The following is a 12,769-nucleotide window of genomic DNA, read 5'->3' as shown; positions in this document are numbered from 1 at the left end:
TAAAGTATAATAAAAAAATGAAAAAAAAAAAAAAAAAAAGAGGGCAAAGTGGGGTGGGAAGAGGGGAACTTGTCTTGGAGGCAGGGTTAGTTCCAGTCCCAGTTACAAGACCTTAGGCAAATTGACTGACTTTTATTTATTCCTCATTGCCATAATAGGGAATGTATTAAAAAATGTATTAAAATAGGGAATGGATTAAAAATACATCTTTTCTCAGTTTATGTAGTGATAAAAACAAAAAAATTATAAAGTTCTTGGCAAATGGAATACTAAAGAAAATAGAGCAATTAATCATTCTACCATTTCCCAGATATATCTTCCTTCTAAGAGACAAGACACCGTGACTTCTTTGTTTTTAACAGCTTTATGATGATGTAATTCACATGCCATACAGCTCATCCATTTGAAGTGTATAAGTTTAGTGGTTCTCAGTAATTCACAGAGTTGTGCATCTGTCTCCACAATTAATTTTAGAACATTTTTGTTGCTTCAAAAGGAAGCCCTGCACCCTTAGCCATCACCTCCTCAGCCCCTGGCAACCACTAATCTACTTTCTGTTTCTGTAGAGTTACCTATTTCATATCATGGACATTTGATATCCTGGGAATCACACAATACGTGGTCCTTTGTGAACAACTTCTTTTACTTAGTGTAATGTTGTCAATGTTCATCAATGTTGTAGCATGTATCAGCACTTCATCTTTTTTATTGACAAATACTCCATTATATGGATATAACACATTTTATTTATCTTTCATCACTTCATGGACATTTGGGTTTTTCTACATTTTGGCTATTATGCATAATGCTGCCATGTACCTCTGTGTACAAATGTTTGCGTGGAACTATGTTTATATTTTTTCTTGTGTATATACCTAGGAGTGGAATTGCTGGATTATTGAGAAACTGTATATTTAACCAGGTGAGGAACTGCCAGACTATTTTCCAAAGTGGCGGCATCGTTTTATATTCCTGTCAGCAATGTATGAGGATTCCAATTTCTCTACATCTTCACCAGTGCTTTTTATTGTCTGCCTTTTGTATTGCAGTCATCCTAGTGGCCATGAAGTGGCATCTCACTGTAGTTTGGGTTTTGCATTTCTCTGATGGCTAATGATGTTAAGCATCTTTTCATTGATCATGGCTTCTTTGAAATACCAGGTACAGCTCTGACCATAGCACGAAAGATGGAAAGCCATTACACATTTTCTTATTCTGGAATGAAAAGTCATGCTACACTCTTTATGAGACCTCACATAATACAGTTGAGAGAGTTAAGAAGAGGGCACTCTAACCTATTAGCAGTGAGGATAGTAATTGGAATTTTCCCTTCACTTTGCCTCAGCCACTTTGGTCTTCTCTTTTAGTTTCTGAATAGAGTGGGGCTATTTAAATCTAAGGGCCACTGTACTTGCTATTTCTTTTGCCTCTAAGTGCACCTCCTCTAACATTTTGCATGAGTCATTCCTTCTCATTATTTAGGTCTTAGCTCAGATGTCACTTCCTGTTCAGATCTGGCTAACGTAGCTTCTCATCCTTTAGTCTCCTTCTGTGACATAGTGCATTTTAGTTCCTTCATGGCACTCTTGCAATTTAAAATGATCTTTTTTTTTTTTTAAATAGAGATAGGGATCTTGCTAAATTGACTAGACTAGTCTCTAACTCTGGGCCTCAAGTGATCCTCCCATCTTGGCCTCTCAAAGTGCTGGGATTATTGGCATGAGCCATCACACCCAGCCCCAAATGATCTTATATGTTAAAGAAACAACAAAATTTATTGACATTTTGTTGCCTGACTTCTTTGTTAGAATGTAAACTTCATGAGCAAGAGGATACTGGGTCTGCAATTTTTGTCATTGAATCCCCACCTAGAACAGTTCCTGGCATAGAGCAGGTACTGAAAAACCATTTGTCAAATGGGCAGATAAATCTCTAAGTAGGTATTAAGATGTGGGAAAACATTGAGGGGGACTTTTCCTTTCACTGTGGCTCAGCCATGTTAGCCTTTGAGAAGCTAATAAGAAAGGAAAACAGAGTTAAAAAAAAAAAAAAGGAGTGGTGAATGTAACATAATGTGTGCTTTCTAAGTCCCAGTTTCCTCATCTATAAAATTGGCATAATAACCTCCTGTGGGTGAAGTAAGACTTAAGTTATATTTCACTTAAGTGAAATATTCACCTACGCAAAGTCCTAGGTGCAGAGTAAAATTCAGTACAGCCATCCCTTGGCATCCACAGAGGATTGGTTCTAGGCCCCTGCAAATATCAAAATCTGAGGATGCTGAAGTTCCTTACATAAAATGAACTAGAATATTTTGCATATAACCTATGCACATCCTCCTGTATGCTTAAGTTATTTCTGGATTATTTATAATACCTAATACAATGTTAATGCTATGTAAATAGTTATGCTGTATTGTTTTTATTTGTATTATGTTTTATTGTTGTATTATTTCTTTTCAAATTTTTCAATTTGCATTTGGTTGAATCTACAGATGCAGACCGTGGGAATGTGGAGGTCTGACTGTACATGATAACTATTATCACTAGAAAAACAATCTTGCAGTTAGGCACTGTGGCTTACACCTGTAGTCCCAGCACTTTGGGAGGCTGAGGTAGGAGTTGAGCCCAGGAATTTGAAAGCAGTCTGGGCAACAGTCAGACACTTTTTAAAAAAAAATAAAACAAATGAAAGTGTCTTGCATTAAGTAATTTCTTTTCTTTCTTTTTTTTTTTTTGAGACAGAGTCTCGCTCTGTTGCCCAGGCTGGAGTGCAGTGGCCGGATCTCAGCTCACTGCAAGCTCCGCCTCCCGGGTTTATGCCATTCTCCTGCCTCAGCCTCCTGAGTAGCTGGGACTACAGGTGCCTGCCACCTCGCCCGGCTAGTTTTTTTTGTATTTTTTAGTAGAGACGGGGTTTCACCGTGTTAGCCAGGATGGTCTCGATCTCCTGACCTCGTGATCTGCCCGTCTCGGCCTCCCAAAGTGCTGGGTTTACAGGCTTGAGCCACCGCACCCAGCGCATTAAGTAATTTCTTAAATCGTAAGTCAGAACTTTATGAAACGTCCTGACATTTCTTATCATGAAGACACCAGCCATGCTCTCATGCTTGAACAATTGCATCATTATTCTGGCAGTTTAGTGCATGAGTAATACATTATATGTTTTTTCTCGTACTTTTATGTGTACCATATAGTCTTATTGAGAAAAGTTTTGGTACCTTTTTTTTTTTTTTTTTTTTTTTTTTTTGAGACACAGTCTCACTCTGTCACCCAGGCTGGAGTACAGTGGTGTGATAATAGCTCACTGTAGCCTCGACCTCCCATGCTCAAGTGATCCTCCTGCTTCAGCCTCCCCAATAGCTGGAACTACAGGTGTGCACCACCATGCCTGGCTAAATTTTGTATTTTGTATAGAGATGGGGTTTTGCCATGTTGCCCAGGCTGGTCTTAAACTCCTTTGGTACTTTTTAACTTTAGTATGCAAAATGACAATTATACACATGCCACTCTTGTGTTTTCTTTAAAATAAAATAAAAAGTAAACTTTAGTACTTCAGAAGAAGCACTGGACCAGAACACAGAGACCGTGTCTCCGTATTCCTCATATAAACAGGTCTGACTGCTGGCTGTCAGAATAACCCTATATAATCTCTAGCATCATTTCTGATGCCTACTTTTATGATTCTTTGCAAATGGCATTTGTGTTCTCAGGATCCTTCTGTTTTCTACACTTGGCCAATATTATTAAGATAACTGAAAACATTAAAATATATTGTAAAAGGGAATTAATCTGATAGTAGAAAATAAGACAATAATCCTTCTTTTGAAGAAACAACAAAAGAAAATGCAGCATAAAGATTTTACATCACACAGGCAGCCTCCCTAGAGGAGGTGTATCTTTTTAGTTAATGTAAAAGTGCAATCATCTCACTAAGGGACGAGGAGTGTTGAGGTGGATAATGAAGTTCTCAGCGAAGACCTGGATTTGGAATGCATCATCTGATGCATTTTTCTCCCTAGAAATGTTACTTAATTTATATACTTGTCCTAGCCTCCCATTTAAATTAATTTTCTCTCCTTGAACACACCAACACAGCCTCATAAAGCTGTTGTGAAGAACTCACTGAGTTAGTTCATGTAAAGTGCTTATTCCCATGCCTGGCACCTAGTGAGTGCTCTGTAAGTGTTGGCTGTATTACCATTACACCCAAGCCCTTCGGCTGGCCTGGTTTTGCTTTGGCTCCAGAATCTTATCTTAGGCAGTGACTTTAGAGTTGGAAGCACAAAGGACGTCAACTCTGCCTCTCTCCTGCCTAGCGGGCAGAAACTACTTCTCTCTGCTTTTTTTTCTGGTGATATGAAGTCTAAAAGAGGCCGGGTGTGGTGGCTCACACCTGTAATCCCAGCACTTTGGGAGTCTGAGGCGAGTGGATTGCCTGAGGTTGAGAGTTTGAGACCAGCCTGGCCAACATAGTGAAACCCTGTCTCTACTAAAAACACGAAATTAGCCAGGCACGGTGGCGCATGTCTGTAATCCCAGCTACTCTCCTGGAGGCTGAGGCAGGAGAATCACTTGAACCCGGGAAGCAGAGACTCCGTCTGGAAAAAAAAAAAAAGTCTAAATAAAATAGGGAGTAACTGCTAATGGCCATGGGGTTTCTTTTTGGGATGATGAAAATGTTCCAGACTTATAAGCCAGCTACTTGGATAGTTTCTCCAAATATTTGTGAGAGTAAACTTGTTGTATTGTTCTTGTATTAAACTATTAAACTTGTATTATTCTAGCGTGTAGAAGAAGGATCGATGAATCTAGATCCACATGTCTCAAAGTGTGTTCTTTGGACACAAATTCTCATAAAATGCTTAGCTAAATGATAATCCCACTGTCACATACATTTAGGGTGTGCACATTCCCACGCTTTCTTCAAAAAGTCCCATGGTGTACAAGGGTATATTAAAGGCCCTGAGGCACCCTGGAGGAAAGAACTGGTCTCACTTTGTAAAGAGTTCCTGTCAGTTACTTTACCATGTAACCCTGTTTTTGCTTTTTTGAGACAGGATCTCACTCTGTCACCCAGGCTGGAGTGCAGTGGCACCATCACAGCTCACTGCAGCCTCCAACTCCTGTGCTCAAGCAATCCTCCCACCTCAGCCTCCCGAATAACTGGGACTACCATGCCCAGCTAATTTTTTTTTTTTTTTTTTTTGAGATGGGGGTGTCTCACTATGTTGCCCAGGCTGGCATGTTTTGCTATAAATGCGATTACTATTATTTAGGAATAGTGTTCTTTATGAGGTTGGGAAGGGCTGGTCCGTGGCATCAGTGTGCCAGTGGGAAATCTTTGAAGAAAGCTTTATGTGGGGATGTGGCCTTTGATACATCTTGGGCTTCAGGTTCCTGTGGTGTCAAATGACTCCATCAGTGGTTTTCAGCCTTTAAAATGGAGCATGTTTTAAAGTGAAATCTTAGTATTAAATTCATTTATAAAAAGAAGCTCTAGTAGCATTGGAATTGTGGACTTGGGCCCTGTTCGTTTGGCCTCCTCACAGGGCATTCCACGGAAAGCCTCAGTATTGAGAGGCCCCTGGACAAGGTGAGAGTTCCTCTAATGTCCCTCCTGTGGCTAAGTTTCTCCCTTTCCTTTTAGACGGATGTTTCCAGTCCTGAAGATTAGTGTCACAGGGTTGGACCCCAATGCCATGTACTCCCTCCTGCTGGACTTTGTCCCTACGGACAGTCACCGCTGGAAGTACGTCAATGGGGAATGGGTGCCCGCTGGCAAGCCAGAGGTCTCCAGCCACAGCTGCGTCTACATTCACCCAGACTCCCCCAACTTTGGGGCCCACTGGATGAAAGCTCCCATCTCCTTCAGCAAAGTGAAGCTGACCAACAAGCTCAATGGAGGCGGGCAGGTATGAATGAGGCGGGCAGGCCTGGCCACCCACTCCAGCCTCCCCACAACACCAATCAAGAAATATCAAGGGTGCATTTAGGCAATTAGAGGTGTCCTCACCAGCCTCTTCTCCCACAGAAGCCAATTATTCCCTGGAGTCCAAATGTAAACAAGAATAAACAGCTCTTAATTGGTGCTTTCAGTTTTTAATGGACTTCCTGATGTTAAGAGAGTGAGAGAGCAGTGGTTTACTTAATCACTGGGGGCCCTTTTCAGAGTTTTGTCTTGTGTGCTGTGCTTTTTACCCAGCTCTGAGAGGGAGATGTTTGTGGGTACTAGGGTTTTGTTAGTCCCTCTCCCCTTTTTTAGTATAAGTGGCATGCTGGCAATAGACAAATACCTTCATAAAAAGCTGCTTCTAAATGAAATAATTACTACCTCCACTTGGGCATTATGATAATTATCAATAGAATATTGAATCAGCTTTGGTTTTTCAGAAAAAAAAATCAAAACAAACCTTCCTTAAACAAGGAAGGTTTTATTTCAGGTCTCCAATTAGAGTAAACAAGCATCTGGGGCTTTTTCCTCTTGTTTTCTGTGTTAGGATTGTGAATACTAGTCTGCTATGGAAGGTTGTTAGTTACTTTCTATAATGTAGGCGGTTTCTGGGGATTGGAGACGGATGGGAGGAAAGGGTCTGGATTCTTCTCTTCCCCACCTGCGTGTTTGATTTTCCCTTAGCCTCCCACCCTGTGCCCATGTGCCCCTTCTCTGATCTCTGTGCTTAGATGGCAGGGACCATAGGAGTTCATGTGTCCAGAGGTAACACTACCTGAGTCTGTGTGGTACTCAGAAGCTTCCAGTTCCTTATTAAAACGGGCAATGGAACAGTGAATTGTTACTGCCTACCAGATTTCACAGCAGGAGACTGTCATTACACCTTTCATTTGACTCACAGAGAGTGTAACCGTCAGATGTCAGATTTCACTATTCTTTCGTCACTTGGAAAATGCACCCATTGTCAGCATTTTGAGTTATTAGGATTCCTCAAATGAAAAAAAAAGGCAAACAGTATATTTTGATAGATTGAAATCCACATTGTTGTGCTGAAAATAGGGGAAGGAAAAAAGGAAGCCAAGATTTTGTCAGAAAACGGAAAACCAATAGGGGAAGGAAAAAAGGAAGCCAAAATTTTGTCAGAAAACGGAAAACTCTTAAGAATAACTTCTCTCTGACAACCCACCCCTCACCCTTGTAAAGGTTTCAATGTTATGCTTCCTGGAGCTTCTGGAAAATTCCCTTCATTTGTTTCTTAGAGGTGTGGTGGCAGCTCAGGTGGCCTAGGATTTGAAATGTGTGTCCCTAACTGGGGTGGTGCTGAGCTTGGGACCAACTGGAGATGCTGGCTCATTTATCACCTGCGATACGCGGGGCTTTGCTTTTCTCCTCTTTCTCTTCTCCTGCCTCGACAGATAATGTTGAATTCTCTGCATAAGTATGAACCCCAGGTTCACATAGTGCGTGTTGGAAGTGCCCATCGAATGGTAACGAACTGCTCCTTCCCTGAAACCCAGTTCATAGCCGTGACTGCATATCAGAATGAGGAGGTAAGAGTGTGTGTGTGTGTGTGTGCGTGTGTGTGTGCGTGTGCGTGTGTGTGTGTGTGTAACTGTCACCTGGGAGATCATGGCAGGATGGGAGGTAGGGGAGTCCTTATAGATAAAAGGTAGGTTTTCCAGGATTTGGATACACTCAGTAGACATGAAGTTAAACAATGGAGTAGCTGCTCTTCCTCCCTCTTGCCTGTTTGCTAAAGGCTCACCAGCATGTGCTCTCCTGATGCCAACAAGGCACAGCTGTGCATTGTCATGAAACGCCTGAGTTCTGTTGAAACTCTGGAGTCTTTGTTGTCAGGCCCCTATGTGCCCTTGGCCCATGCAGAATTGAGTGTGTCTTGAATGGGTACAATTGGGCAGGGACTGTCAGATCTCCTGCTCTAGAAGCAAGTCTGTAGCAAGTGATCCAAACATGTACCCTCCCTTGGGTTTTGTTATGCTATCAATCCTGCTTGTTAATGTTCAATATCTGAGCACAGCTAAGTCTGCTGCTGCCCAGTGACTTGAGCCGCCTGGCTGTGAGGGCTCAGTGGTTAGCGCCTGGCCTGTCTGTGAGCTGCTTTGGGTCCGTTCACATGCTTTGATGATTATCAGAAGAACCCAGAGAGGGTTGAATTCTTTTGATTAAACTTTAAAATGTTATTTAAAGATAATATTTATTTATTTAAAAACACATAATAAACTGACAGTACAGAAGTATATAAAGTAAACATGAAGACCATAAGGTAAAGCTGTACTGTTTTCTTCTGGTTTTGGAACCTCACTCCCCATGGACATGACGAAGAATTACTTAGAGTGTGTTTTTTTTGACGACTTTTCTATGTATTTGTAAATATATATGTGAATGTAGATTTCCTCACATAAATTGGCTCATGTTGTATATATTATTAATCTGCAAATTTCTTTTTCTCCAATTTAACAGTGCATTATGATTACCTTTCTATGTAATTACACCTACATATATCTCCTTTTCTGTAATGCCTGCAGAATATTTTGTTGTATGAATACACTATTTCACGTAATCAGCCCCCCACCAATGGACATTTAAGTGCTTTCCAACTGTTTTCTTTTCTTTTTTTCTTTTTCTTTTTTTTCTGAGACAGAGTTTCACTCTTGTTGTGTGGTATGATCTCGGCTCACTGCAACCTCTGCCTTCTGGGTTCAAGCGATTCTCCTGCCTCCGCCTCCTGAGTAGCTAGGATTACAGGCACCTGTCACCACGCCTGGCTAATTTTTTTTTTTTTTTTTTGAGTCAGAGTCTTGCTCTGTCACCCAGGCTGGAGTGCAGTGGTGTGATCTTGGCTCACTGCAACCTCTGCTTCCCAGGTTCAAGCGATTCTCCTGCCTTAGCCTCCCAAGTAGCTGGGACTACAGGCGTGCACCACCACGCCTGGTTAATTTTTGTATTTTTAGTAGAGATAGGGTTTCACTATGTTGGCCAGGCAGGTCTCGAATTCCTGACCTCAGGTGATCCGTCCGCCTCGGCTTCCCAAAGTGTTGGGATTACAGGTGTGAACCACCGCACCCAGCCCTTTATTTTCTATTATAAATAATGCTGCAATGAATATCCTGGTGCATCTGTCATTTGCTTGCATGGGTGAATACCTAGAAACGGATAGATATGGCCAAATTGCTTCCCTCAAAACGGCAACTCTATTTATAGCCCCCACACCATGATCAACACTATTATCAATCTTTGTTATCTTTGACAGTCTGATAGGTTAAAAAAAATAAGATCTTGGCCGAGCGTGGTGGCTCATTTCTGTAATCCCAGCACTTTGGGAGTCCAAGGCGGGCAGATCATGAGGTCAGGAGTTCCAGACCAGCCTGGCCAACCTGGTGAAACCCCGTCTCCACTAAAAATACAAAAATTAGCTGGGCGCAGTGGCGGACACCTGTAATCCCAGCTACTCGGGAGGCTGAGGCAGGAGAATTGCTTGAACCTGGGAGGTGGAGGTTGCGGTGAGCTGAGATTGTGCCACTGCACTCCAGCCTGGTGACAGAGCGAGACTCGGTCTCAGAAAAAAAACAAAAAAGATCTTGTTGTTGCTTCCATCTGTATTTATTTGGAAGCTTTAAAGACAGATTTTGGGCTGACACCCACCCAGCCAACTGAGTCAGAATCTCCAAGGGTGATGCTCAGAATCTGTAGATTTTAAAGTCTTCCCAGAAGATTCTATTGATCATCCAGGTTTGGAAACTACTGTCTTAGTGCCTACAGGTGAAATGAAGTTGCAGATTTAACTCACATCACAGATATGCAGAGAAAATGTCATTTCTGTAAGTAAACTGGCCTCTTGGCAGAGCCCCTGCAGCCGGCCAATGGGAACAGAAATGAACTAGCTAATAAGGTAAACAGTCCCTCAACTGGTGACCAGTCTTTTGATGATAAAGTAAATCCATTTTGCAGATAGCCCTCTCTCCCAGCTTTTCTCCCTGGGCTGCAGTCTGGGTCTATGAGGGGAGGTATGGCCTTTGTAACTCTGGGAAGCGGGTGGTCGGGGGTGCATGTGGAATTGGAGACTATGTCCTAACCTCCTCTGGTCTCCAGGCAAGGCCCCTGCCCACTTGTGCGCTGTTGGCTTAGTTGGTGGTGTGCGGAACTTGTCATTTGGCTGCTGACTTGGTAAACCCTTAGAAGCTTTTCCTGGCTGCAGGTATGGGACAGTTCTCTCTGAACCACCTGACTGGTCATTTTTGACCCATCCAGCAATCTCCCAGCCTGACTTGCTACTTCTGGGTCTTGAACATCCCCCATGGCAATCAAGCTCTGGAAAGCCTAGCCCCAGCACCTCCCTCTGTCAACAAAGCTTCCCTGCCAAGTCCATGCAGACGCATCCCGGGTGGCGAGTGGGCGTGGGGGTGGGTGAAGGAGGCCAATGTCTCCTCTGCACCCCCTGCTAGCTTCATGTATGCTTTTCTACCTCTCCAGGTTTAAGCCAAGGGAAAGACTAGGTTGTACCTATCTGACCCCATACCTCTTTTTCTTCTTTTTCCTGATTTCTTCTCACAAGTTCTGGGCCAAAAGGAGTTGGGCACTGTATTAGTTCATTTTCCCACTGCTAATAAAGACATACCTGAGACTGGGTAATTTATAAAGAAAAAGAAGTTTAATGGACTCACAGTTCCACGTGGCTGGGGAGGCCTCACAATCATGGTAGAAGGCAAAAGACACATCTTACATGGCAGCAGGCAAAGAGAATGAGAGGCAAGAGAAAGGGGAAACCCCTTATAAAACCATCAGATCTTGTGAGACTTATTCACTACCATGAGAACAATATGGGGGAAACTGCCCTCATGATTCAATTATCTCCCACCGGGTCCATCCCACAACATGTGAGAATTATGGGAGCTACAATTCAAGATGAAATTTGGGTGGGGACACAGCCAAACCATATCTGGGTCTTACTTTGCTTTCCTTCTTCCATCAAGTCTCAGATCCTTGCTGATATAAATATTCTGTATACTGGGTGTGGTGGCTCATGTCTGTAATCCCAGCACTTTGGGAGGCTGAGGCAGGCGGATCACCTGAGGTCAGGAGTTCAAGACCAACCTGGCCAACATGGCAAAACCCTGTCTCTACTAAAAATATAAAAATCAGCTGGGTGTGGTGGCAGGCACCTCTAATCCCAGCTACTCGGGAGGCTGAGGCAGGAGAATCACTTGAACCCAGGTGGTGGAGGTTGAAGTGAGCCAAGATGGAGCTACTATACTGCAGCCTGAGAGCAAGACTCCTGTCTCAAAAAAAAGAGCTATATGTATATCTCTAAATATGTATATAAAATGTATATATTCTCTAAATATTTATTTACTCAACAAATATTTGCTGAGCACTAATACATGCTGGATATTGTTCTAAATGCTGGAAATACTACAGTGAATAAAACAGATGAATACCCTGTCTTCAAGGCACTTACATCCCAGTGGGGAGAGATGAAAAATAAATATTTCTCTGTTTCTATCTCTTTTATCTCTATCACGATGACTATCTATCTATATGTCAGATGTCTGTAATGAGAAATGAAGCAGGCTCCGGCTAAGGCAGATAAAGAGAGTGACAGTGAATGGGAGTGATAGTTTGCTTTTTGCATTGACATGGCCCCATGTGTAAGTTGTTATTTATGAATAAGGGACTCGATGCTAGATGGCACTCTCCCAGAGGGGCAGGATCACACTTGTGCTGCTCTCCACTGTGTTCCAAGTGACTAGATGAGTAAATCACGTGCAGTAGGGTATCAAGGATTGTTGAAAAAAATACATAAATGAGTAAAAAATGAATGCTAGGCTTCGCACATCAGGGCTTTGCTTATTTCCAGTGCTTTGCCCTTTCTTTTCTCACTTTACATGGCATTAGCATTTTCACCACATGCAATGATAAAATGTCCTTTGCCAGAGACAGCGCAATGGTGATTAAGTGCTAGAGTAAGCAAAGATGCAAAGGGCCTCTGCCTCTCAAAGTGCTGGAATTACAGGCTTAAGCCACCATGCCTGGCAGGAAAGGGAAGGAAAAGAGAGGGAATTAACCTGGTTTTACAGAAGACAAAGGGTTCTGTCTGCCTATGTGTATCCTACTCTTACTAACACTTCTTGTCTTTGTAAATGCAAGATAACAGCTCTCAAAATCAAGTACAATCCTTTTGCCAAAGCCTTCTTGGATGCCAAGGAAAGGTAAGTAGAGAAATTTTAGTGAAATCTTCTAATGAATGGTTTATACAAATACAAATGTGGAATTTATGATTATCTTGAAAGGAACTAGACCAGTAGCACTTGCATTACCTTTGATAGAAATATGCTTCCTTGGCCGGGCGCGCTGGCTCACACCTGTAATCCCAGCACTTTGGGAGGCCAAGGTGGGTGGATCAGGAGGTCAGGAGATCGAGACCATCCTGGCTAACACGGTGAAACCCCGTCTCTACTCAAAATACAAAAAAACTAGCCAGGTGTGGTGGCGGGTGCCTGTAGTCCCAGCTACTCGGGAGGCCGAGGCAGGAGAATGGCATGAACCCGGGAGGCGGAGCTTGCAGTGAGCTGAGATCGTGCCCCTGCACTCCAGCCTGGGCGACAGAGCCAGACTCCGTCTCAACAAAAAAAAAAAAAAAAAAAAAAAAAAAAAAAAAAAAGAATGTAGAAATATGCTTCCAATATTCAATTCAATATTCAACAACATCTAGAAAATTCAAGTCATAATTATCTATTCCTTATAATAGGGGTCCAGAAGAACTGTTAACTAACAAGGTTTTTTTTTTTTTTTTTTTTTT

The 12,769-nt window shown here is 42.4% G+C and overlaps 1 protein-coding gene across 1 annotated transcript in view; it reads left to right on the top strand.

Annotated features, from left to right (window-relative positions):
* TBX19 (T-box transcription factor 19) overlaps window positions 1-12,769 on the top strand; it is a 36,836-nt gene that overhangs the window by 6,141 nt on the left and 17,926 nt on the right. Inside the window, exons 2-4 of the mRNA XM_017867558.1 lie at window positions 5,650-5,914; window positions 7,368-7,502; window positions 12,118-12,179. Of these exons, the coding sequence (XP_017723047.1) occupies window positions 5,650-5,914; window positions 7,368-7,502; window positions 12,118-12,179 (462 nt within the window). The remainder of the gene's footprint in view (window positions 1-5,649; window positions 5,915-7,367; window positions 7,503-12,117; window positions 12,180-12,769) is intronic.

Source organism: Rhinopithecus bieti, unplaced genomic scaffold (assembly GCF_001698545.2).
Source record: "Rhinopithecus bieti isolate Rb0 unplaced genomic scaffold, ASM169854v2 scaffold_3763, whole genome shotgun sequence".
NCBI classification, from domain to species: Eukaryota; Metazoa; Chordata; class Mammalia; order Primates; family Cercopithecidae; genus Rhinopithecus; species Rhinopithecus bieti.
Note: the sequence above shows the minus strand (reverse complement) of the source record. Positions and strands in the feature narration are given on the sequence as shown.